This window comes from Phascolarctos cinereus, unplaced genomic scaffold (assembly GCF_003287225.1).
Source record: "Phascolarctos cinereus isolate Bilbo 61053 unplaced genomic scaffold, phaCin_HiC Scaffold_3;HRSCAF=262, whole genome shotgun sequence".
In the NCBI taxonomy this organism is placed as follows: Eukaryota; Metazoa; Chordata; class Mammalia; order Diprotodontia; family Phascolarctidae; genus Phascolarctos; species Phascolarctos cinereus.
The window spans coordinates 108,478,218-108,505,161 of NW_027555736.1; the positions used below are offsets into that span (position 1 = coordinate 108,478,218).

Consider the following 26,944-nt stretch of genomic DNA (forward strand, 5'->3'; position numbering starts at 1 on the left):
CCTTCATTTACTTTGAGAATCAATCCTGCAGCACACTTGAAACTACATTATCTCTAGCACAGGCCTTTTCTTTATATACTTGCTCTAGTCTACCTGCTTTTTACTCTTTGTTTTTAAAATGGCCACATCCGTTATAAGCACATATAAGAGACTATGGTGTTAGAGTCCAAATATGGTAGCTCTACTATACTGGGTGAAAAGTATTATAAAAATAATTTTGCTTATTTAGAATTTCATCCCTGGACTGGTTCTCTCTGTTTTATGAGGCATTATTGTTTATAATCTTATAGCATCTTTCTCTATAGAATATTCTAAACCAAATTTGTTAATGGCTGTCGTTTCTCTTCACTTGGTAAGCAAGTCAAGTTTTTGCTCACTAAGGTGTTTCTTTTTTTTCTTTTTTGGATTTTCTTTCGGGGGATAGGCAGTGGGGTTAAATGACATGCCTAGGGTCACAGAGCTAGTAAATGTCAAATGTCTGAGGCCAGATTTGAACTCAGGTCCTCCTGACTCCAGGGCCAGTGCTCTATCCATCGTGTCACCTAGCTGCCCTACACTAAGGTGTTTCTTTTAGGCTTTTTTTGTTGTTGTTATTATGACAGTTGGTTTACATTGGTTAAATTTTTGTATGAAATGGTTGTAATCAGTGTATATGTTCTTTCCTGCATCCATTTCTCATTTTTCATCATCACTAACTTGTTTAAATAAGTCAAGTTGGAGCTGGTTTAATTGCACATCACATCTTTTCTCCTTATTTTTATCATTACTTCTAGCTTCATATTAATTTTGATCTTTAACAACTTGGTCTGACTTCACAGTCAGCTAATCCAGGAATGACTCCCACATTAGTAACAAGTCATTCTCTGTCAGTTAAAATATTTTCCTTTTTTGTGCTATTTTTCACTGCTATTTTTTTCATGATATTTTTGTGTCTATCACCTTCTGAATGAATACTTTAAGAAAGTATTCATGATATAGAGGTGTGAGGTGTCTTTGGCTTCTCTCATTTTTTATTCCTGTTCCATATTTTCTAATATATTTCTTATCATAACTTCTCTACCTCTTTATCCTCTGCAATAGCTATTGGTGCTTTATTGCCATTATTTTCACAGTGGGTTTTTTTTGTTTTGTTTTGTTTTGGGGGGGGCTTTTTTCCCCCCAAATACTTTACCATAATCACTGCAGTATGAGGTAATTGAATGTTGTTGCCTTTGAACTCATGCCAGAACCAACCATATCAGTTCTTTTTATTTGCCTTTGCAAGGAGAACCTGAACCATTCTTCCATTAGGCTGTAACTTCCTTCTGCCTTCTGGTTTCATTTATATATAGTGAGCGTGTGCAGATTGGTATGATTCAGTTGATTGATTTTTTTTTTTTTTTGGTGAGGGCAGTTGGGGGTAAGTGACTTGCCCAGGGTCACACAGCTAGTAAGTATTATGTGTCTGAGGCCAGATTTGAACTCAGGTCCTCCTGAATCCAGGGCCGGTGCTCTATTCACTGAGCCACCTAGCTGCCCCCCAGATTGGTATGATTCAGTTTCTCCAGTAGTATGTTTACTTATTGGTCACTGGATTAGGATTTCATGTTTATAGTTACAGTAGTGAAGTTAAGTTTATTGGAGGTCTAAAATTGAATTTTTCTTTTTATTTATTTATCCATTTATCATTTATTTATCTATCCTTGTATTTATTTTTAGCATTCATTTTTAAATTTTTGAGTTCCAGCTTCTCTTTCTCCCTCTATACCCTTCCCCACCCATTGAGAAGGCAAGTAATATAATAGCAATTATACATGTAAAAAATGAAACAAATATTTCCACATTAGCCATGTTGCAAAAATAAGAAAAAGAAAGTGAAAAAATTATACTTCAGTTTGCACTCAGAGTTTATCAGTTCTCTCTCTGGAGGTGAAGAACAGTTTTTATCATGAATCCTTTGGAATTGTCCTGGATCATTGTATTGATCAGAGTAGCTAAGTCTTTCACAGTTGATCATCGTTAAAATATTTCTGTTACTATGTACAAGGTTCTAGTTCTGCTTACTTCACTTTTTATCAATTTATGTAAATCTTTCCATGTTTTCCTGAAACCATCTCCCTTATTTCTTTTTTTCTTTTTCTTTTTTCTTTTTTGGCAGTTGGGATTAAGTGACTTTCCCAGGGTCACACAGCTATTAAGTGTCAAGTGTTTGTTCTGAGGTCATATTTGAACTCAGGTCCTCCTGACTTCAGGGCTGGTGTTCTATCCACTGTGCCACCTAGCTACGCTTTATTTCTTACAGAATACTAGTTTTCCATTACAGTTACATCCCACAACATGTTCAGCCATTCCTCAGTTGATGGGCATCCCCTCAATGTCTAATTCTTTGCATCACAAAAAGAGCTGCTATAAATATTTTTGTATATATGGATCCTTTTCCTTTTTCTTTGATCTCTTTGGGATACAGACCTGGTAATGGTATTTCTGGGTCAAAGGGTATGCATAGTTTAAGAGTCCTTTGTGCATAGTTCCACATTATTCGACAGAATAGATGGACTCGTTTGCAAGTCCACCAACAGTGAATTAGTGTCCCATTTTTTCTACATCCCCTCCAGCATTTGTCATTTTCTTTTTCTGTCCTGTTAGTCTGATGGGTATGAGGTGGTATATCAGGGGTGTTTTAATTTGCATTTCTCTATTTAGTGATTTAGAATATTTTTTTCATATGATTTATGTTTGTTTGGATATCTTCTTCTGAAAACTGCCTGTGCATATCCTTTGACCATTTATCAATTGGGAAATGGCTCATATTTTTATAAATTTGGCTCAGATCTCTACATATTTGAAAAATGAGACTTTTATGAAGGAAACTCGATGTAAAATTTCCACCCATTTCCTGCTTCCCTTCTAATTTTGGCTGCATTGGTACAACCCTACCTTTTAAACTTTATGTTAATAGCTCCACTTCATGCACTCTAAGCCCCAATAAAACTGGACTTCATCTCTGTCCACCAAACATGGTAGCTGCTCCAGTATCTCTATGTGTTTGTTCATGCTGTTGCCCATACTTTCCATGCTCTTTCTCCCTCTTTACCTATTAGATTCCTGCCTATGCTTTAAAGCTTAACCCAAATGTCACCTTGTTTAGAGGCTGTTCTTGAACTTCATCCCCTTCCACTCACTGGTAATTTCTTTCCTCCGAGACTTCATATTGCACTTTGTTTTGTAACTTTTTTTTTTGGTGAGGCAGTTGGGGTGAAGTGACTTGGTCAGAGTCATATAGCTAGTAAGGGTTATATGTCTGAAGCCCAATTTGAACTCAGATCCTCCTGACTCCACGGCCATTGATCTATCTACTATGCCACCTAGTTGCCCCACTGTAACATCTTTTAAATGATAATATTGTAACATGGTTCTTACAGGTTTCTTGCATTCCTATCTTCATTATCTATCAGTAAGTTGCATTATTTTTTTTCTTCTCTTTTTTAAAAATTAATTAATTTATTTTTACTTTTTGACATTCACTTCCGCAAGATTTTGAGTTCCAGATTTTCTCTCCATCTCATCCCTCCCCCAATTCCAAGACAGTGTGCATTCTGAATACCCTTTCCCCTAATCTGCCCTCCCTTCTATCTCCCTCCCCCTTCTTTTATCCCCTTCCTCTTCTGTTTTCCTGTAGGGCAAGATAGATTCCTGTACCCCATTGCCTGTATATCTTATTTCCCAGGTTCATATAAAAACAATTTTTAACATTTGTTTTTAAAACTTTGGGTTCCAAATTCTCTCCCTTCCTCCCTCCCTACCCACCCTTATTGAGAAGGCAAGCAACTCGATACAGGTTATACATGTGTAGTCATGCAAAACACTTCCATAATAGCCATGTTGTGAAAAACTAACTATATTTCCCTTCATCCTATCTCACGCCCCATTTATTCTATTCTCTTGTTTGACCTTGTCCCTCCTCAAAAATGTTTGCTTCTGATTACCCCCTCCCCCAATCTGCCCTCCTTTCCATCATCCCTCACCCATCCCCTTCCTTATTTTCCTGTAGGGTAAGATAGATTTCCATACCCAATTGAGCGTGTATGTTATTCCTTCCTTAAGCCAAATCCGATGAGAGTAAGGTTCATTCACTCCCCTCCCTTCCCCCTGTTCCCCTCCATGGTAAAAGCTTTTTCTTCCTTCTTTATATGAGATAAGTTACCACGTTCTACCTCTCCCTTTCTTCTTCTCCCTGTACAATCCTTTCTCACCTCTTAATTTTATTTTTTAGATATCATACCTTCATATTCAACTCACCTTGTGCCCTCTATCTATATATATTCCCTCCTACTACCCTAATACTGAGAAAGGTCTCATGAGTTACAAATATCATCTTTCCATGTAGGAATGTAAACAGTTCAACCTTAGTAAGTACCTTATGATTTCTCTTTCCTGTTTACCTCTTCACACTTCTCTTGAGTCTTATATTTATTTGAAAGTCACATTTTCTATTCAATTCTGGTCTTTTCATCAAGAATACTTGAAACTCCTCTATTTCACTGAATGTCCATATTTTTCCCTGAAGGGTTATACTCAGTTTTACTGGGTAGATGGTTCTTGGTTTTAATCCTAGCTCCTTTGACCTCTGGAATATCATATTCTAAGCTCTCAGATCCATTAATATAGAAGCTGCTAAATCTTGTGTTATTCTGATTGTGTTTCCACAATACTTGAATTATTTCTTTCTGTCTGCTTGCAATATTTTCTCCTTGACCTGGGAGCTCTGGAATTTGGCTACAATATTCCTAGGAGTTTTCCTTTGGGGCTCTCTTTCAGGAGGTAATTGGTGGATTCTTTCCATTTGTATTTTATCCTCTGGTTCTAGAATATCAGGGCAGTTTTCCTTGATAATTTCTTGAAAGATGATGTGTAGGCTCTTTTTTTGATCATGGCTTTTAGGTAATCCAGTAATTTTTAAGGTATCTCTCCTGGACTATTTTCCAGGTCAGTTGTTTTTCCAGTGAGATATTTCACATTTTTTCATTCTTTTGAATTTGTTTTACAGTGTCTTGATTTCTCATAAAGTCACTAGCTTCCAATTGCTCCATTCTAATTTTTTAGGACTTATTTTCTTCAGTGAGCTTTTGGACTTGCTTTTCCATTTGGCCAATTCTGCTTCTTAAGGCATTCTTCTCCTCATTGGCTTTTTGGACCTCTTTTGCCATTTGGGTTAGTCTATTTTTTAAGGTGTTATTTTCTTCAGTATTTTTTTGGGTCTCCTTTAGCAAGCTGTTGACTTGTTTTTAATGATTTCTTGCATCACTCTCATTTCTCTTGCCAGTTTTTCCTCTACTTCTCTTACTTGCTTCTCAAATCCTTTGTGAGCTTTTTCATGGCCTGAGACCAATTCATATTTTTCTTGGAAGCTTTGAATGTAGGAGCTTTGACTTTGTTGTCTTCCTCTGGTTGTGTGTTTTGATCTTCTTTGTCACTAAAGTAAGATTCTATAATTTTTTTTTCGCACCGTTTCTTTATCTTCCCAGCCAATTACTTGAGTTTTAGACTCTTTGTTAAGGTAGGGCTCTGCTTCCAGTGTGGAGGGTGTACTGTCCCAAGCTTCAGGGGTTTTGTGCAGCTCTTTTCAGAGATACTTCTAGGGACCTGTAAATTATCAGTTCTTCCAAGGTAGTATGATCAAAGGCGAGGTGTTTACTCCTTTCCTGGACTGTGCTCTGGTCTGTGAGTGACCACAAGCACTCTTCTCTGCCTTGGAACTGTGAGGAGGATTCTCTCTTCACTGCCACCACAATCTCCACCACGCCAGCACTTCTTACCCCAGGACCCGCAACCCAGGACTGTGACTCAGATCCAAGCACAGGCAAAGCAAGAGAATCCTGCCTCAGCCCCAGCAAAGAGATCCTTGCAATCCCTCTCTGATCAGCCACTCGACTCCCCCTCAGTCTGTGGGCAGAGAGCTCCGGAAGCAGCTGCTGCCCTGGGGTTACACCGGGACTGAGGCCAGACTTGACACCCAGGTCCGACAGACCTTTCCTACTGACCTTCTAAGTTGTCTTTGGCATTTGTGGGTTGAAAAGTCTGGAAAGTGCCACAGCTCCCCTTGATTGAGTCCCCTGAGGCCCGCTCCAGGTTTTCTGAGGCCTAGTCTTTGCCTGCATGGCCCACACTGCACTGTGTTCATCTCCCAGCCCGGTGCAACAGACCTTTCCAATCAACCATCCAGGTTGTCTTGGGCTGGAAATTTGTTTCACTCTGTCTTTTTGTGGGTTCTGCTGCTCTAGAATTTATTTAGAGCTATTTTTTATAGATATTTGGAAGGGTTTGGGGGTAGAGCTCAAGTGAGTCACTGCTTTTTCTTCACCATCTTGGCTCTGCCCCCAGTAAGCTGCATTATTAAAGGATATTTAATCACTCATATTCCCATGGATAGATTTGTAGCTCCAGGCAAGAGATAACTAAGATTGGAGCTAGACAACTGGTATAAAATGGCCAGATGAAAACAATTTTTGCTAAGAAAACAGAGAAGAAAAGGCAACTTTGAATTGGAATTCCTAACTTGGAATTGAACTATCTATTCCTTGATCTAAAGGTGATAGAGTCACAGAAACATTTTTTGGTTTTATTCTTTCAAGGGCCCAACTACTTTGGTATTTCCACCCTAATTCTCTATCAAGACTGGGGATTGAGGAATCAATGAAGAATGAGTCATCCTTCATGCATTCATTCATATGAATGAATATGGTTATCCCTATATCTGGAACCTAATTCCTTCTTATCTCTTCTCCTTGAAATCCTTTAAGACCTAATTCAGGTCCCACTGCCTCCATGAAGCTTCTATTATTCCTTAGTGGGTATTGTTCTTTCTGTCCTCATAGTTTAAAAAATGTTTTATTATTATTATTATGGACTTGTAAAACATCAACAGTCATCAACATTTCTCTATACAAAGAACAGAAACAGAAAACTGCACATGAAACTCCCATCATGTAACATGATAGTCCCAACACTGTCTTGCTTATCTGTGTCATCTTCTGAATTTTCTTCTACTTTTTATTTTTAAGGATTTACTAATATTCTTTTATTTTTTCATCAGTCAATAGACATCCTTTTTTTTAAGTGGCAGTGAAAATTTCCCCAAATTCCTTCTAATTCTTCAGTGGTCTCCCATGCTCCCCATTCCATTCAAATATCAGTTGGATCTGAAGACGTGTCTTATTCTGCACTAGAAGTGCAGATATTTCTGCCAAGAGTCAAGAAACATAATTCATTATCAGTCTTTTGAAGTCTTCATTGGTTATTGCATGTATCAAAGTTGTTAAGTATTTCACAAATTTTTATTTTACCGTGTTATATTCATTGTATTAATTATTCGCCTGGTTCTGTTAACTTCTTTCTTCATCAGTTCCTATACATCCTCCAAGGTTTCCCTGAAATCTATTCCACTTGTCATTTCTTATGGCACAATAATATTCCTTTTTTGGGGGGAGGGGCAGTGGGGTTAAGTGACTTGCCCAGGGTCACACAACTGGCAAGTCTTTTTATGTGTCTCAGGCCAGATTTGAACTCAGGTCCTCCTGAATCCAGGGCCAGTGCTCTATCCACTGCGCCACCTAGCTGCCCCTTCACAATAACAATCCTTTACGTTTATATAACATGATTTATTCAACCATTTTCTTATTGTAGGTCTTTGTTACAGTAGTAGGTACTTTTGTACATATGAGTCCTTTCCCTTTCTTTGATCTCTTTCAGGTTCTTACAAGCCTAATAATGGTATCACTGAGTCATACATAGTATGGATATGCAGAGTTTAGTGACTTTTTGGGTATAGGACCAAATTGCTTTCCAGAATGATGGGATTATTTTATCAATAATGCGTTAGTGTGCATGTCTTCCCACAGCCCCTCCAATGATTGTCATTTTTATTTGGTTGGGTTTTTTTTTGCCAATCTATGATGGGTGTGAGGTTGAACTTCAGAGTTGTTTTGATTTATGTTTTTCTTATTAATAATTTGGAACATTTTTATATGGTTGTTGATTGCTTACCCTTTCTTTTTTTCTTTTCTTTTTTTTTTTTAAGGCAATTGGGGTCAAGTGACTTGCCCAAGGTCACACAGATAGTATGTGTTAAGTGTCATCTGTTTGGTCTGAGGCTGGATTTGAACTCAGGTCTTCCTAACTTCAGGGCCTGTGCTCTATCCACTGTGCCACCTAGCTGCCCCTCTGTCTCTCATTTGTTTAAGATTTTTTTATCTATATTTGAGGAAGGTATCTTTTCCCCTGCTTTTGTAATTTGTTTATGATGTAGCCTTTTATATCTAGGTTTACTATACATTTAGAACTTATTGTGTGGTGTATTACATGAGAAATTGATCTAAACTAAATTTTAGCCAGTCTTCTTTCCAACTTTCCCAGCACTTCTGGTCCAATAATGAGTGTTTTTACAACAATTGGAATCCTTGAATATATCAAACATTGTTCAGCTGTATTGGATTGTTTCTGCATTTTAGGAAACTAACTTGTACTGTTGGTCAGCCAGAATCAAATAGGGTTTTTTTGTTTTGTTTTATTTTGCTTTTTGGTGGGGCAATCCGGGTTAAGTGACTTGCCCATATCACACAGCTCGTAAGTGTGAAGTTTCTGAGATTGGATTTGAACTCAGGTCCTCTTTACTCTAAGGGCAGAGCTCTGTCCACTGCGGCACCTAGCTGCCTCCAGAATCAAATAGTTTTAATGGATCCTGCTTTGCAGTATAGTTTGAGATCTAGTACTGCTAGGACCTCTATTATCATATTTCTTATTCACTTTTTATCTAGATTCCATCACGTTGTCTTTAGATTATGCTGTTTTGCTTTTGTGTTTTATCCCTTGTTTTTTTTCAACCTTTACATCTGCAGGTCTTTGAATATAGTAGGCACTTAAGTGTCTATTGAATTGGATAGTGATGCTCCAGGTTGCTGAACTGCTGTTCAGTTTTTAGAGCCATTGAAGGAGGAAGGGGTAAGGTAATTAGGGCATGAAGAAGGAGGATGTGTGCTTCCAGCAGTAGCTGTTGAGGGATTTGCTTTGTTGTGTTTCAGCATCTTAGAGGGTTCTTGGATCTGTATGAAGGGAGGAAGGAAATAACCATTTATATAGCTCCTACTGTGTGGCAGTCACCGTGTTGAGTACTTTATAGATATTGTCTCTTTGTCTTTTTGTGGTTTCTGCTGCTCTAGAATTTGTTTTCAGCCATTTTTTACAGGTATTTGGAGAGATTTGGGGGAGAGCTTAAGCAAGTCACCATTTTTACTCTGCCATCTTGGCTCTGCCCCTCAACAAATATTGTCTCATTTGAACCTCATGATAACCTTATGAGGTAGTTGCTATCTTTACACAGTTGAGGAAACTGCCCAGGGTCACGCAGCAAATAAGTGTCTGAGGTTGGATTTGAACTAAGATCTTCGTAATTCCAGGCCCAGTGCTTTATCTACCACACCACCTAGCTGCCTCAAGACAATGTTGGCTCCTATAAGCACGCTGCCCCTGGCTGTGCTTCTTCAGCCTTTCAGAATTCCACTATTTTTTTTTTTGTTGGAAGCTGTTAGGTTCCCTTGGTGTTTGTGGCAGCTCAGAATTGTGCTGCTTCATGGCCTGTGCCAGCATTGCTCCCTCCCTTCTTCCTTCCCTATTCACCACTTTGTCATCATAGACTCTGAAATCCCAGAGAACGTGACTAGCTTTGCGTCAACTCAATAGCAATAAATCATTCCCCTTGCCTTCCTCCTCCCCCTCCCTCTTTCATTTTCTTCAGGTTTTCAGGCCCTCAGTTACCAGATTGCCAGTGTTGAGCCTGCACTCCTGCACTGTGTGTGCCTAGAATGAAGAGTCCCTATTGAATGGTTGTATGGGAAACCTGTGTATTCATCTATTGCATTCTGTGGCATTCCTATATACACTGATCGCCCCCTCTCTTCTGTTTCCTCTTGTGAGTTCCCTGAGTCCACATACCAGGTGGCTTGTTAGTCATTGGCAAGGTTTGTGTTGAGCTTAGGGACAGAAGCGAAGCTCCTTAACAAACCTGGTTAGAAGTTACTTGAAGGAAGAAGGTTTGGAGCTGGGTTTTAATCAAATATTTTCCTTTCCCCATCCCCCCATCCCTCCACTTGCCCCTGGCAGCAGTGTCCTAGTGACCCTAGGTGTGTTTCCATGGTGGATTTTCTGTCAACCACTTTCTTTCAGCAACTGATTCAATGTAATGAGCTAGCAGTTCAAAGAATACTTTCTGGTCTTAGGGGCCCAGAGGGCATTTGGAGATTGAGAGTCCGGGTGGGTAGATTCAGGAGAGGGTCCAGTTGCCTCCTTCAGCCTTTTAACCTTCTGTTTTATAAAGAGGTGGCACAAGCAACAGAAACGATATGAGCACAGCCGTCTTCTATGGTCTTCCCTCTTCCCATTCCATAACTACATCTGGGCTTAGTCAAAATAGTAGGGACCAGGTGTTCAGGAGGCTTACACCTACTGATCGCTGTATCCCCTTGCTATTCCATGTTAAAGCCCACACTTAGTTTTCCCAAAGTTTTCTAGTCAAGAGTAGGGTAGATGTGTTATACCTCCTAGCAAGTGGCACAGCAGCTGAGTTTTACAGGAGAGAATGAGCCTGTTACCTTCCCAGGAAGAGTGAGAAAGGAAAGGGAGGAGGCATTGTAGGATGAGAAGACAAAAGAGCTAGGCTTATGGTTGCCAGCATCTGCTGAATCCCTCCCCTGCAGCTTGACATCAAATGTGGGAGCAGGGTGCAGGGGAACTATTCCAGATGGGCATGGAGCAGATTTCTTTTCAGAGACAGATGTCCTGGGTGAGAAAGGACAAGACAGCTATTGAGGACTTCTTTTATGCTTAAGATTTATTTACCAAAATGCCTTTAAAGCTGCTCTTAGAGTCTGGGGATGTAGCATTCAATTTTTTTACTGAGATTTCTTGGATTTAGCAATCTCTTCCTCCGTTTGCTTGGTAGAGAGAAGTCCTTTTCTGTAAACATGGCTACTGTCAGGAGGGATATCATGGTAATGTTTGAAGTGTAATCTAGATAAAATTTATCTTTCCTTGTACCATCCCTCTTTCTCAGAGTCCAGCTGCTGATTGCCCTGTTCCTAGAACAGCTGGTGGCCAATAAAATCTGTATAAGTTGTTCTTATAAGTAGTGACGTTGGAAACAGCACATGGCTAAATCTTGGAGTAGCTTGAGATGCTGGCAGGCAGAAAAAAAAACCCACCTCATTTTGACTTGTAAATTGAGCAAATTTGATGGGGAAATCACCAAGTGGGAGTAAATTTGGAACACCAAGATGTCAGTTTTGTAGTCAATTTTCTAAGCCTAATTGCTGTTTAAGAAGCAGCAAAAAGAAGTAGATTTTTTAAAAGAATCTTTTGTGGCAACTCAGAAGACATATGCTAGGGAGGGTCAATGCTTTCTGTGAAGTATCTTATCTGCTGCCTGCCTTAGAGTCCTTGGCAGCAGAAACAGTCACTAGGGCTCAGCTCATTCCCCTTATCTGGAATTTTGCAGCTAGTCTGCTTTCAATTAATTTCATTGGTTGTATATAAGCATCTTGTTGAAAAGGTTTTCTGTTTTCATTCCTTTAGCTTTGATCAACTTGCTGAAGTTCCTTATGTCCAATGAAACTGTGCTCTTGGCTAAACACAACATTTTCACGTTGGCTCTTATGGTGAGTAGTGAGAAAACCTATCTATTCTCTTCTGTATCCTCTTTCATTCCAGCTTTCTTCCCCACAACCAGAGAGGACCTGGTTTGGGGTAGTCACCAGAATCCTAGGGGCTAAAACATTAGAGTATTTCAGCTTTTTGCTTTCCTGTTAGATGGTCTCCTGGTCCCTATGAGAATCCTATTCCCTTCCTTCTACCATTTCCCATCCCTTTTTCTTCCCTTCCCAAGATCCAGGGCTCTAGTTTCTCCTCATGAATATTTTCTTATAGGAAAGAGCGTTAAGCAGGTCCTAGTGTACATAACTAGTATGTCCTCAACTAACTAGGGAGAGATTTTGTGTTTGCAGCTATCAGTAATAAAGCATTTATTCAGCAGACTAACCAATAAGGATAGTCCTGTGATGTCTGCTCCTATTTTTGACCAACTGGCATTTTTATAGTACTCTTTAGAGCCATTTCTCTCTGATGGGTTAGAGGTGAAGCTCTTAAGTTATACTATTCCCTCTAATGAACTTCCCAGGTTAGTATCCTTCCAAGGGTTCATGGCCTGATACCTGTACCTGGGGCTGTTGATTATTTTCTTTGTTTTTATTCCTAATATATTATTTATTTACTTTTTTTGCATTTGTTAAAAAATTTTTTTGAGTTCTAAATTCTCTTCCTCCATGTACCCCTTCCTCCACCCACTGAGAAGGTTAGCAATATGATATCAATTATACATGTGAAATCATGCAAAACATTTCCATATTAGCCATGTTGAAAAAAAAAAAGTAAGAAAATTATACTTCAATTTGCACTCAAAAATTCATCAGTTCTCTCTGGAGGTGTGTAGCATTTTTTCATCATGAATCCTCTGGAATTGTCTTGGATCATTGTATTGCTCAGAGTAGCTAAGTCTTTCACATTTGATCATTACAGTATTACTGTTACTATGTATAATGATCTCCTGGTTCTGCTCAATTCACTTTGCATCAGTTCATATGGGTCTTCCCATGTTTTTTTAAAACCATCCCCCTAGTCATTTCTTATGGCACAATAGTATTCCTTCACAATTGTATGCCACAACATGTTCAGCCATTCCCCACTTGATGGGCATCCCCTAAATTTCCAATTCTTTGTCACCACAAAAAGAGCTACTATAAATATTTTTGTATATGTGGTTCCTTTTCCTTTTTCTTTGATCTCTTTGGGATACAGACCTAGTAGAGGTATTGCTCAGTCAAAGGGTATGTACAGTGTAATAGTCCTTAGGACATATCCTAAATTGTTCTCCAGAATGGTTGGTGTTGATTCTCTTCTAGGTTGTGAACTTATTTAACATGTTTATCACTTATGGAGACACATTCCTGCCCACCCCCAGCAGTTATGATGAGCTGTACTATGAGATTATCCGGATGCACCAGAGCTTCGACAATCTTTATTCAATGGGTGAGCTGCCTTTCCTTTCTTCTCACCCTCATATCCTTCAGTACCCTCTTCTTCACCCGAATATGCTCTGTTGTTGTATGGGATGGACTGAATATGATAGAAACCTCTCCTGTTGTCTGTTCCCTGTCCTGAAGGATTCAGAGTCCCCTCCCTTGTTCCCTGTGGTAAGCAGAGAAGGCTTTAAAATAATCTTTTCTGCCTTCAGTTACTCATGTTTCATGTCACTGGAACTTCCCTAAGGCCCTCACATCCTTCTCTTTGAGAGTATGAGAGAAACTAGAGAGGACCATGAATTTAGAGGCCTGATTTAGTGCATACCTGGAGACCGCCTTGTGCTCTAGAAGGAGTATAGGAGTGGAAGTGAGGAAACTTTAATTCTAGCTCCAGCTCTGCTGCTAGTTTGCTCTGTGTAACTCGGGGCAAGTCATTCCCTCTCTAGGCTTCAGTTTCCTTCTTTATAAGATGGAAGATTTATGTGAGGTTATCTTTAAGGCCTTTTCCAGCTCTGACATTCTGTGATTCTTTGGAGGCAAGATGAGAGGTAGAAATTAATGGTGGGGAGCAGAGGTTTTTCAATGATTGTATTATAGGGAGCATTATGTAGTCTTAGTAATTATGACAAAGTATTGGATTCCAGAGAGGATTGTGTCATCCTAGTAATTATTTGAATTAATTTGCAAGGACAGAAGGAGATTGTAGAGCATTTTTACTTACAGATTTATTACAGAGCAGTTCATTACTAAATTTACCTTAAAACCAAAAGGACTGAAAGTTGTTTCTGAATGAAGGTCATATTTCCAGTGGGAGCTAGACTGTGGTTTGGGTGAAGAACCTGGTGATCAGGTTAAATGTTAGTTTGTATTCTGCAGGGGCCCAGATCTTGGGCCTTACAAAAAGAAGCAAGGAGCCAAGCCTCAGAGCCTGACATGGAGAGCCTCTTTCTGCCCTCCTCTGATGAGACTTCATGTGGAAAACCGACCTTCTGTCTAGGATTCCTGTACGTGGGAAAAAATATAGAGGGAAACTGGAGCAGATCCCAGGAGAATGAGGAGGAGAGATTGATAGAAGGATTGACTTGTGAGAAGAGCTTTTAAAGGAACTACACTGGCAAAATAGTGCTTAAAAAGTGGGGACAGAGAATGAGAACTGATGTTCATGTTCAGTGTAATCTTCTAGAGCATAGTGATTGTTTTAACTTTTGTATTTATAATCTCAGTACTTAGTATAGTGCCTGGAACAAAGTTAAAACTTAATAGATGCTTGTTTTGGGTTAATGGGCATCGTACTAGGCTAGGGACATAATGCAGATGGCAGGAAGAAACTGGAGAGCCACAAGAATAGTGGGCAACCTAAAACCTACTGGCAGGTGGAGGGGAAAGAACTTAGGTTCAAGATCTTCCCTTTAGGATGGGGTCAAACACTGAACTAAGAGTATTAGAAGGAATATTTACTCTTAGTAACAACTGAAATTCCACAAGATGCTGAGAAGAAACCATGTGGAGAATTATTAAGAGACTAGACTCCTGTAGATGACACAGTTGTCCATCCAGAAGATTTCTCTTGTGACAGCATTAACTTGTGACAGACACAGCTATCTGACTATCAGATGTAATCAATATCTGCCCAGACTTCTGGCTCTTTCATGCTGTGATTATAAACCTTCACTTAGTTTGCATATACCTAGATTGGCCGTGGTCTTTCGTGAAGAAACAAAGCTTCAGCAGGGCAGAGTCATCCTGAGACTGCTTGACCTATAGAGGAATGCAGTTATTTTTCAACAAGCAGAGGAAAAGTGGGGGAAAGCCTTTGATAATAATCTTGTCAGGCTACCCAACTAAGGTATTCATCCAGCATCAGATAAGTTAATTGCTGTTGCTGCCTGCACAAAAGAGAAGATTCTCAGACCTGTCAAAAGAAAGAAGTAGATGGTGGGTATCCTGTGGTACCCTGATGAGTAAACTGGGGAGGGGAAGAATGCCACCAGAAAATACACTGTAGAATGAAGGGCAGGATCTGAATGGCAGCAACACTCAGCTCTGCGGGACTCTCTGAGGGTAACTGTGAAAGCAGTGCTCTTCCTCTCCTTTGTCTCACCAATTCCTTGGGGCATCTTCCTTTTCCCTATATCTTAGGTTGTATATTGTGGTTGGGGGGACACCGTAGGAATTGGGGGGGAAAGACAAGGAGCGTGATTAGCTCTAGGGATTACTTGGCTGCAAAGAAGACCTCTACTAAAAAGTAAGGTCACTCACCAAATGGTTTTTAGAGCTATGGTAGCTGACCTGTATATTTCTAGTCATACTTCCATTGGAACTCATTTTGTTTAAAGCCCAGGAAAAGGACTTGAAAGCCAGTGAGACCTTTCAGGTTCTTATTTGCAAGGGGGGCAAAGCTGATAAGATGTTGCTGACAGCTGTAACAAGTAGACAACATACAATGCCCCTCTGAAAGAATAGTTGAGTGGGTGAACCAGTGCATTTATCTATGCTACAACAATTAGGTTGGAATGAAGGCATTTGACCTGTTGAAATTTATCCCTTGAGTTATGTGAATAAATTTGCACTTGTGCTGGGTGAAGCTGGGTTGCTGCCTGTGTCCAGGCTTGGGGATGTAAATTGGAATGGTAGCAAGGTTCTCTGCATTAAATAAATTGGAAAAACTGCACTCTGGTAAAGTTGTATTAGGACTTTATCTTATCTTCCTTTTCACAAAATTGCGTGAATTTTTGGAAGTGAGGCATTTCTGTAACTAGACATTTAGGAACCAGATGAATTTTATTTTCCCAGCTCAACCACTGGTTCCCTCTCTCCTCTGTACTTTCCTTCCTCTCAGATTTCTTCCCCTCCTTGCTGTACTAGTGCACTATCACTGGCAAAAACTTGCTAGGATTTCTGGTGGCTGCCCATCAACTAATTTTTTTTGGGGGGGGGGAGTGAGGCAGCTGGGGTTAAGTGACTTGCCCAGATTCACACAGCTAATGAGTGCTATGTGTTTGAGGTCAGATTTGAACTCAGGTCCTCCTGACTCCAGGATCAGTACTCTACCCACTGTGACATCAAGCTGCCCCCTATCAACTGAGTTTGATCCTAACCATAATTTTTTAAGTATCAGTGGCAGCCGTCAGAAGTCTTATGACTTGGGCCCACCTTTCTTTTTCTCTCTTTAGAAAGGACAGAGTCTTAGCACAGGTATCAAATGTTGACTCTTCTCCGCATTCATTTATTTGAAGAATACTTCACGCTTGCAATATGGGATGCTTTGTGCTAGGCTGAAGGGATCCTGTTTGTTTACGGAGAACTACAGGTGATATTGACTGTAAAGGAAGGGCTTTATGAATATGAAGCTGTCAGAGGAAATGCTGTGCTTGGTAGCATTTTCAGGCTACCTCTTATTGGGACTAGATGGATAGGGCAGGAGTTTAGGTCTGATAAGGAAGGAAAGGAATTCTCATTACCCTGCTTTGTAGATGGGTAGAGGGAACAATCCTAAGAAGTTCATCTTAGATTTCCAATGAATGTCTAGGCCAGGGGTGGGGAACCTGTGGCCTGAAGGCCACATGTTGCCCTCTAGGTCCTCAAGTGTGGCCCTTTGACTGAATCCAAACTTCATAGAACAAATCCCCTTAATAAAAGAACTCAGTCAAAAGGTAGCACCCAAGGACCTAGAAGGCCACAGGTTCCGTACTACTCTAGGTTAAGGAATAAGACCCAGCTGGGATTGGGAAAAGAAGATAGAAAACAACTTATACTTCTTTAGTGGATGTGTCATCTTCATTTGCTATGGGTATTCTGCACAGCAGATTACAATCCATTTATGCCCCTTCAACTTATGCTGTAGCCCTTGATCTGGAAAGAACTCCAGATCTTTACCATGTTATGGGTATTACTACAGTACTTGGGCTGCCTGTCTGTTATTCCTCACTGACCAACATCCTTTTCTGGTCATATCTGTCTGGATTATATCCCTTGTACCAATTCTCATAGATAGGTCATTATTGGAAATAGGGTGCAGCCAGCTTAGACCGGGTGTAGCCAGGTTACGCCATTGCCATTTGGGAATTTTGACTCTTCAGAGGTTGTGGAGTTCAAAGCTTTGCAACCACATTGCATTATTAGGAGAACGTTGGTGTTAAAAAGCTGGGGATTTGTGTTGGAGAGCAGCTTGGAAATCACCTAAAACCCTATATAATTTCCCAGATACAATTTAGCTTTTTCCTTTGTCCTCCTATTTAATTTTGTTCATTGTCCGTCTGCAGTGCCTATCTCAGATATATGTATTTGGTATGCCAGCTCAATGGACTTCTCTCCAACTGCACATAGTCTGGACGATAAGCATTTTTCCCTCGTCTCATTTTTTATTAATGGCATTAATCGGGGAAATTTCAGACACCTCTGTTTATTCTTTCTGGCCAAAGAGGGCTTTGACAGAAACTAGTAGCAGTCTGGGAAGAAAAATAGCTTTAAATGGCAGCTGTGATGTGGTGTACTGGCTTTATTACTGTAATTCCCCTTGTCTTGGTCAGAGACTAGTAATGGCTGCCTCAGAAGAGGACAGGCATGCCAAAGAGAGGAAGAAGAAAAGAACCATCTTGAATTGGAGTGACTATATGCGATCCTGTGCAACAGGACTATAGGGCAGTATAAAAAGAAAGACCTCTCCAAGAAAATGTCGTATTTGAGGATCTCACCTCAGGAAGCATTTTTAATCCCTTTCTTGGTTTTTTTTTTTGATAGCTATAAATTTGACAATTCTGTGTTCTCTCCTTCCTTTAGTCCTGAGGATTTCAACCAACACAGGCCAGTGGAAGGAAGCAGCCAGCAAGGTGACCCATGCATTAGTCAATATCAGGTAAGGAATGTAAATGGGTTCTAGGACTCAGCCTGGGTCCCCCATGGCTTATTTGTGTACAGAATTGCTATTAAAAAGGCTGTTTTTTTGGGAATGAAATAAGTTGTCCTACTCGATCAGAAATAGTATTTCATGAGAATTTGTCATTGAAATAGTTAAGAATACTGTTCTATTCACTTCCTTGCCATTGAGTAAGAGACAGTTGCAAGCACTTTTTTGATATCTTTGCTGCTGCACAGGACTTCTGTCAAAAGGCTGCTGAAAGCTACCCCCACCCACTTCCCTGCCCCTGAGTACCTTGTTATCCTTGGTGACTTCACTGGATGATTCATGGACCCTGGAAGACAGGTTTTTGGCATTGTTATTTTTATTTGTGGTAAACAGAAGCAAATGGTACCTTTGGGGCCCGGTCATATCAGTCTCTTAATGCAGCAGAGAAGAAGAGGGCTGAAATACAGTTTGTCACAGAAATCTAAGGGGGTTCAGAAAAACCATCCAATGAAAGGGGGTCAAAAAGTAGCAGTCATGGCAGAATGAGATCTTTGCACATGGAGAGGAGAGCACCATTTCAGGAAGACAGGTAGGCCAAAATCAAGAGTTTCCCTACAAGTCTCTCCCCTTTCCTACATGGCTCTTCAATTCCATGATAGTTATTAAATTATTCTTTCAAGCAACTGAAAAATTAAAGTTGAGAGAAAGATGCAAACCCAACAGATGGTAATTTGATTTGGTTCCATATGTAAGTTCACCAGACCCTCCAGTAATAATAATGTACATTTACAGTGTTTTTCACATTCTAGCCTGCCATAGAACTGGAATGGGGTATTTGTATGGGTTTTTCTTTCTTTCTATTTTATTTTATAAAATACCTCATTTACTACAGCTCTTGAATATCTTAGAGCAAATTCCAGCAGTGCAATATATGGAAGGGAGAAGAGGGGAGTCAGGGGTAGGACAGAGACTGGGATGTGCTAACAAGATTTCACTGAGCATTGGTCTGCCTTACCTGTCTCTAGGGGCACTTTGCAGTGAGCACAGTTTTATAAATCTCACTAAATAAATGCATATCTGCACCTAGCAAATAAACCAGATACTGTGGTGAAGCCATATGATAAATGTGATTTTCTGTAAGAACCAGAAATTACAGATTTTCTTCTCCCAAACATCCCCTAGTGACCCAAGGACAATATGACAAATGTGGGTGTTTGGTGGAAGCACCAGGCTCTGCACAAGAGCACAAAGGTGCACATGGGTATAATTTATGTTGTGTTATTTATTCATGTCGTTATTTAGGCTTTCCCAGCCATTCCTTTCCATCTGGGGCTTGTTTCCTTGATCACATCCTTTTATGCTTTCTTCATATTCTGCTTTGCTGCTCTTCTTTCCTGTGGTTTCTGAGTTGGCTGTTGGCCTTTCTTCTTCCGAGGTATTCCTCATCTCTTCCTTTTCTGAATGTCCTGGAAAGGATAAGATAAAGCCTTCTGCAAGTGCTTTACAATCTCTACCATATTTTTGGCAACAGCCCAGACAGGACAGTGCCCCTTTTCTTATCCTTTAAACTTGCTTGAGTACTCCAGAGAATGATGACATCATCACCATTTTTAGGAGTCCTAGAAGTAGAAAATGTCAGAGTTGGAATCAGGACTAAAGATATAATCAAATGTCCTCCTTGTACACACAAGGAAACAGAATCCTAGAGTATTGAAGTCATTTGCCAGGGTCCGTACAGGGACTTGATGGCCAAGTTGAGACCAGAGCTTATCCTTGACTCCAAATCCAGTCCTTTTACTCCTCTACCACTTAATGAACACTTATTTTTATTATTAGGGAGGTAGTGTGATATGCTGGAAAAAGCATTTAGAGTCAAACAACCTGGTTTTGAAGCCCAGATACAACACATTACTTTTGTGACCCTGGAAAAATAATTTATCTTCCCTTACCCTCAATTTCTTTGTCTGTAATATGGGGATAAGAATAATTGCACTGTTTACTTCATAGGATTTTTTTTTAGGCAGTTGGGGTTAAGTGACTTGCCCAGGGTCACACAGGTAGTAACTGTCAAGTGTTTGGTCTGAGGTCACATTTGAACTCGGGTCCCCCTGATTTCAGGGCCGGTGTTCTATCCACTGCGCCACCTAGCTGCCCCTCTCATAGGATTTTGATTTTGATTTTATTTTATTTTAATTTATTCATTCATTCCTTTATTCATTTATTTTAGGCAGTTGGGGTTAAGTGACTTGCCCAGGGTCACACAGCTAGTAAGTGTCAAGTGTTTGGTCTGAGGTCGGATTTGAACTCAGGTACTCCTGACTTCAGGGCCAGTGCTCTATCCACTGCGCCACCTAGCTGCCCCTCATAGAATTTTTATAAGAAAAGCAATTTATAAACGTTAAAGTTCTATATAAATGTGAGTTATTATTGAGAACCTAGAACATAAGAATATAAAGATTAAAAAATAGTACCTCCCCTGCCTTCAAGAAACTTATGTTCTATCAGGAAGAATATGACATGTTCATAAATAAATAATAGTTTGTGGTAGAATGGGATCAAGATAAAGGAAGATCTAAAGTGTACTAGGAAAATTGAAGAGAGAGAAAATACCTTCAATAGGGGAGGCTTCTTCATAAAGGAAGTGGAAGATGTACAGAACCTTAATGGAACAGAAGTATTCTGAGGAGGGGGTTTATTTCCAGTAATGGGGCATTCTCTGCAAATGCACAGAGTTGAGAAGCAGCATCTTGGGTTTGGTAGGCCCTCAGTTTGACTGGAACACAGAGTACTCTGAAATTGGGCTTGAAAAGTATATTGAAGCTGTTTTATAGAGGGCCTTAAAGTGCCAGGAGTTTATGTATTCCACATGAAGCAGTAGGGAACCACTGAAAGTTTTTGACTAGTGGAGTGTCATGGTTAGACCCATGGGGGTTCTTTTGGCAGCTGTGCAGAGGCTATAATCAGAGAGGGGAGAAATTGGAGGCAGGGAACTTTACTAAGGGGCTGTGACAGTAATGAAGCTCTGAATAAGTGTGGTAGCAGTCCGGGGAGAGGAAAGGGAGGGAATGTGAGAAGTGTTAGGGAAGTAGAACCAAAAGGAGACTTGATACACCCAGAAGATCTTCCACTAAGTCTTTAAATAATTCCTGGGTGCCATTGCAGCACTTGAGCTGTTCATGTTTTGATCTTAGGTCTTGCTACGTGACCAACTTCCTTTGTTTCTCATCATACATTTTCTGGTTGAGAACTTTTCAGCCACTTTTTGGATGTAGGTCATTACTGGTAATATGATGCAGTTTACATTGCATTTTGGGGCACCTGTAATTTTGATTCTTCTGAAACTCTGGCATTTCATGATTTACAGCCATATAGCATCACTGAGAAATTTGGTATTAGAAACATGGGCAAAACATTAAAAACATTGTTTAGGGAGCACTTGGGATCATGGAAAGTGCTGGGCACTTTCTCGTAAGTAAAGACAGCGTTTTTCTTTCAATTCAGTTTTGAACCCAGTTTATTACTTATCTCCAGGATGTATCTAAGATATATTTGGTGATAGAATAAATCAGTGGATTTCACATTTACTGCGTGCTCTGATAGTCATAGGTTGGGCAATAAGTCTTTCATTCATTTTGATGCCTTGAAATATTTTGGGTTTAGATGCAGTCAGCACAGTGCCATCATCAGGGAAATGAGATGGGAGCAGATGAGTTCACTAAAGGTAGAGAACATGGACAAAGAAGAGAAGAGGGCCTAGAACAGAGCCCCAAGGAGCACTCACATGTAGAGGGTCAGGAGGAGAACTGAACCAGTGAATAAGACTTGAGAAGAACCCACTAGACAATAGGAAAAAAAGTAAGAGTATCATGAAATCCAATGGAAGAGTGCATCTGGGAGGAAAGAATTTGCAGCTTCAACTGATGAGGAAGGGCAAAGAATGATGAGGACTGAACAGGCCAGGATATTTGGCAATTGAAAGGCTAATGTGTACCTTTGAGGAAGCAATTTCAAGAGTGGTGGGATTCGGTATCAAGAGGTTGAAAAATAAACAAGTGGTAAAGTGGAGGCTGTAATCATAGCTCACTTTTTCTGGGAGTTTAGCAGTGAAAGAGAGGAGAGATTTAGGAGAGCTAGAAGAAATGGCAGGGACAAGCAAAGATGTTTTTTAAAGGATGGAGGAGATAGGAATATGTTTGTAGGCTTCAAGAAAGGAACTAATAAGTAGGAGGAACATGTAGATGAGTGGAAGGAATACTCAGTGATACAAGCTCCTGAAGAATATGGGATCAAGAGCTTTAGTAGAGAGGCTGCTCTTCACAAAGAAAAGGGTCACCTCTTCTTCTGTGGCAAAGGAGGAGAGAATGAATGAAGATGGAGTGAAGTTTGGAGAAGGGAAAATGAAGGAACTCTTGATGGGTTGCCTGAGTATTGTCAGTAATGAATGCCTAGTTGGGCTCCTTTGCTTTGCCTTGTGTGTAGCATCATAACAAGATCCCTCTGGCTATATTAGGGGAAGAGAACCTGTATCAGGAAGTCCAACCTGAGGGTCTTGGTCCATGCTGTGGGGTTGTCAGCTGTGCTGGCAAGGATAGAATATGGAAGAACTTACTATTAAGAGGTACTGGGGTACTCAGTTTAATACTGCTACTTCCTTCCATAATCTGTCATTGCTTACTGTCCATCTTGAAATGGTTTCTGAGTTAGTTTAAAAACTCTCCGCCCTTCTTCCCAAAGTAGCATGGACCTCAGCATCCTGTGAGGATATCCAGCAGTAGACTGGAGTGTGTTTCAGCTTTCCAGCTTAGCAACCACAGGAGCCTTGCAGTTACTGTAGAAGTTGATGTTAGTTACACATTTTTGTCTTTGGGGTGTACATAATGAACTGAATTGACTGGTCCATCTTGTCTTCTCCCTAGCAGATGGGAGAAGGCCTTGTACCTTTCAGCTTTTTGGAACTGGGACCATGAAGCTGAAAAGACAGGAGGAGTTCGTGCTGGTGCTGGGCAGATTTGAGGCACATATTTACTGTGCCAGTGTTGTTATTCTCTGCCTTTCACTTGTCTTTCATGGCTTAGTCATGCCAGTTTGCTAATTGTCAAAGTTATTTGTGTTGAAACAAGTGACTTTCTCTTCCTGTTTAATCTTTCTATGAGATTCTTAATGCTTCTGCTCAGTTATCTTTATTTTTATGGAAACATCTGGATGTTGCAAACACACAATGCCCCACTTCCCTCCCCTCCCCCCAAACCCTGAGTGTTATTCTACTAAATCATAAGAGGGAAAATAAAGTGTCAGTGACCTAACTCTCATTAAGCCTTGAGTTGTGGGTGTAATTGCTGGCCTGGCAGCCTCCTATAGGGTGCAAGGGCTAACAAAAGAAGGAGGCCAGGGGGGATGGCACTAGAAGGTTAGTTTTACAGAAAGCCAGGGATTCGACAAGATGGAGATTCGGAGGGATAGCATTCTAATCATGGGAGACAGCCAGTGCAAAGTAATGGAGATGGGAGATGGAGGTTGTATGTGAGGAAGAGCATATAGGCTGGACTGTAGAATGCATGGAGAAGAACAGTAACATGTTAAAAGACTAGAAAGATAGGAAGAAGTCAGATTATGAAGAGCTTTAATGCCACACAAAAAGATTTACATTTGACCTTAGAGACAGTAAGGAGTCATTGGACTTTATTTAGTGGGAGTGGTGTGGGATGCCATTATTAGACCTTTAGAAAAATTATTTTAGCAGTTGTGTGAAGGGTTTATTGGAGTTGGGAGAGACTTGAGTCTGGGACGTTATTGTAGTGGTCTCAATGAGAGTTACTGAGGTCATGAAATAAGATGGTAGCTGTGTGAGAAGAGAAAAAGCCACATATGTAAGATATGTCATGGAGAAAGAAATGAAAAGATTGGGCAATTGATTGGATATGTGGGGTGAGTATGAATGAGGAATCAAGGATGATAGCAAAGTTGCAAACCTGGCTATAAGGATGGTGGTGATGCCTTTGACCGTAATAGAGAAGTTGTGGAAAGGAGAAGTTTTAGAGGGGGAAATAACGAGTTTTGTTTTGTACACGGTGAGTTTGAGGACATTCAATTTGAGGCATCCAAAAGGCAATTTGTGATGCATGGCTGTAGCTTGAGAGAGAAACTAGAGCTAACTCTGATCCCCCTTAATGTAAGTGTCTTCTCTCTGTGATTATCTCCAACTTATCCTGTATACACATCTTGTTTGTACATAGTTGTTTGCTTGTTGTCTCCCTCATTAAAACTGTGATCTCCTATTGACTTGACTACCTATCAAGTTAAGTCAAAAAGCATTTCTTGTTTTTATATATTTTTTTAGGCAATTGGGGTTAAGTGACTTGCCCAGGGTCACACAGCTAGTAAGTGTCAAGTGTTTGGTCTGAGGCTGGATTTGAACTCAGGTACAGTCCTGACTTCCGGGCTGGTGGTCTATCCACTGCGCCACCTAGCTGCCCTTTTTTTCCCCCCCAATTGAGAAATTTATTTAAACAGATCAAATAAAGCAGGTGCCTCCTTGTCTCTGCACTTAGAAGAACGTATTGGGCCTCTTGGTATTAAAGTGTGGTTTGTGCTGGTGACGCAGGACTCTGTGGGGCAGAGGTAACTTGATTTTGGAGTCATGAAACTGCTTGACTACAGGCCGGCGGCACTTGCTGGCAGGAATTTCTTTCATTTTCATAATCTGGATGGAGTGGGCCCGGGCACGGTGACGGGCTCCCATATCTTGGTAGCCCTGAGTTGACAGTACCAGCAGTGGTCAGGTCCCTATACTCCCTGTACATGTTGTGGGTTCCACTCCTGGAATCATAGCACAGCCAGATGCCAAAGTTTTTCACCCTAAGAGGGGACTTTTGAAAGACCTGTCCACAGTATACAATTTCTCCAGAAGATTTCTTCATCTTTTTCAGCTGGGAAACGAAGTACCAGAATCAGGACTTTGCTACAACATGATTAGGAGCAAAGATCCGCATCCGATAAAGAGGTGGCACTGGACTCTTAGGAATAGGCAGGCAGCGTCCAACTACCTTATATTCTCTCAGTGTGCCCGAGGCCTTCATGGTGCTGCCGCTTCACTCCCCGCCAACCCGCAAAAGGAAAAAGCATTTCTTAATGATGACTGTACCAAACACTCTGCTAAGCTCTGGGGATGCAAAGAGACCAAATAACAGCCCCTACTCTCGAGGAGCTCATAATCTAATGGGGAAGACAAAATACAAACAACTATATATATATATTCAATCTATACAGGATAAACTGCAGTTAACAGAAGGAGGGCACCAAAAAGTGAGGAGGACTGGGAAAGGCTTCTTGCAGAAGGTAGAACTTTAGCTAAAATTTGAAAGAAGCCAGGCAAGCCAGGAGGCAGAGGTGAAGATGTCGAGCTTTCCAGGTATGGGGGCAGCCAGTAAAAAGGCCCAGATTTGGGAGGTGGAGTATGTTGTTCTAGGAACAGAAAAACCAATGTTACCCACGCATAAAGTACATGGTGGGGAATAAAGTATAGGGAGATTAGAATGGGAGAAGGGGCCAGGTTATGATGGGCCTTTTTTAAAAAAAATTTTTAACATTTTTATTAAAGGTTTTGAGTTCCAAATTCTATTTCTCCCTCCCCCTTAGATGGTAAGCAATCAGATATAGGTTATATATGTGCAATTATGTAAAACATTTCCATATTAGTCATTTTGTACAAGAAGAGTCAAATAAAAGAAAAAAATGAAAAAAAGAAAGTGAAAAATAGCATGCTTCCATCTGTATTCAAACAATATCAGTTCTTTCTTTGGAGGCAGATAGTATGCTTCATCATTAGACCTTTGGGATTGTCTTGCGTCATTTTATTACTGAGAATAGCTAAGTCATTCAATTCTTCATTGAACAATATTGCTGTTACTGTATACACTAGCCTTCTGGTTCTGTTCACTTCGTTATGCATCAATTCATGTAAATCTGGGTTTTTCTGAAATCATCCTGTTTGTCATTTCTTATAGCACAATAATATTCCATAACAACCAGATACCACAGCTTATTTAGCTATTCCCCAGTTGATGGGCATCCCTTTGATTTTCAGTTCTTAGCCACCACAAAAAGAGCTGCTGTGAATATTTTTATAGGTCGTTGTCCCTTTTTTTCTTTTGGGTGCATGATGGGCTTGAAACACCAGAGGATTTTTATGTGCAATCCTGGAAGTGACAGGGAGCCACTGGAGTTTATTGAATGGGCAGTTGACATGATCATACCTGCACTTTAGGAAGGTCAGTTTGGCAGCTTAATGGAGAATAGACTTAAATGGAGAGACTTGAGGCAGGAAGACCAGAAAGCTATTGCAGTGGTCCAGGCTTGAAGTGATGGTAGCCTAGATCACAGTGGTGACAGTGCAAGAGGAGATAAAGGGGGCATATTCAAGAGATGTCAACTGATGGGATATGGGGGATAAGGAGTGGAGAATGACACCCAAGTTTCAAGCCTGTGTGACTAGAAGAATGTAGTGCCCTTGATAGTAGTAGGGAAATTAGGAAGAAAAAAGAAGATTTGGGGGAGAAAGATAGTAAGTTTAGATTTGGCCGTGTTGAGCATAAGTTGTCTTTGAGATCCAGGAATCATCTGCATAAAGCTGATAGTTGAACCTAAGAGGGATGAGGAGATCACCAAGTGAGGTAGAAGGAAAAAGAGAAAAGATCCAGGATGGAGCCTTGGAGGACATCCATAGTTAGTGGGCATAATATAGATCTAAATTTTATTTTATTTATTTATTTTTTTAGGCAATTGGGGTTAAGTGACTTGCCCAGGGTCACACAGGTAGTCCAGGGCCAGTGCTCTATCCACTGCACCACCTAGCTGCCCCTAGATCTAAATCTATGATCCTATCATCTGAATCAGAGAATAAAACAATGATGAAGTGACTTCTTTCTGACTTCTACCTAAAGACCATACTTTCAAGATAAGTACATTGAGGGACTTATTGAATCCCTTTTAAGTTATT

General features: G+C 40.4%; 1 protein-coding gene and 1 pseudogene across 7 annotated transcripts in view; one reads left to right on the forward strand and one right to left on the reverse strand.

Annotated features, from left to right (window-relative positions):
- The window catches only part of ARMH3 (armadillo like helical domain containing 3), a 223,733-nt gene that overhangs the window by 96,783 nt on the left and 100,006 nt on the right, over nt 1-26,944 (forward strand). For 6 of the 7 annotated variants that reach the window (XM_078151093.1, XM_020967140.2, XM_020967127.2 and 3 more), the window contains 3 exons: nt 11,602-11,684; nt 12,984-13,110; nt 17,883-17,958. In XM_078151093.1, coding sequence (XP_078007219.1) covers nt 11,602-11,684; nt 12,984-13,110; nt 17,883-17,958 — 286 coding nt within the window. The remainder of the gene's footprint in view (nt 1-11,601; nt 11,685-12,983; nt 13,111-17,882; nt 17,959-26,944) is intronic. The other variant, XM_020967154.2, reaches the window with a different exon arrangement.
- LOC110194698 (large ribosomal subunit protein eL20 pseudogene) lies at nt 24,494-25,042 on the reverse strand (annotated as a pseudogene).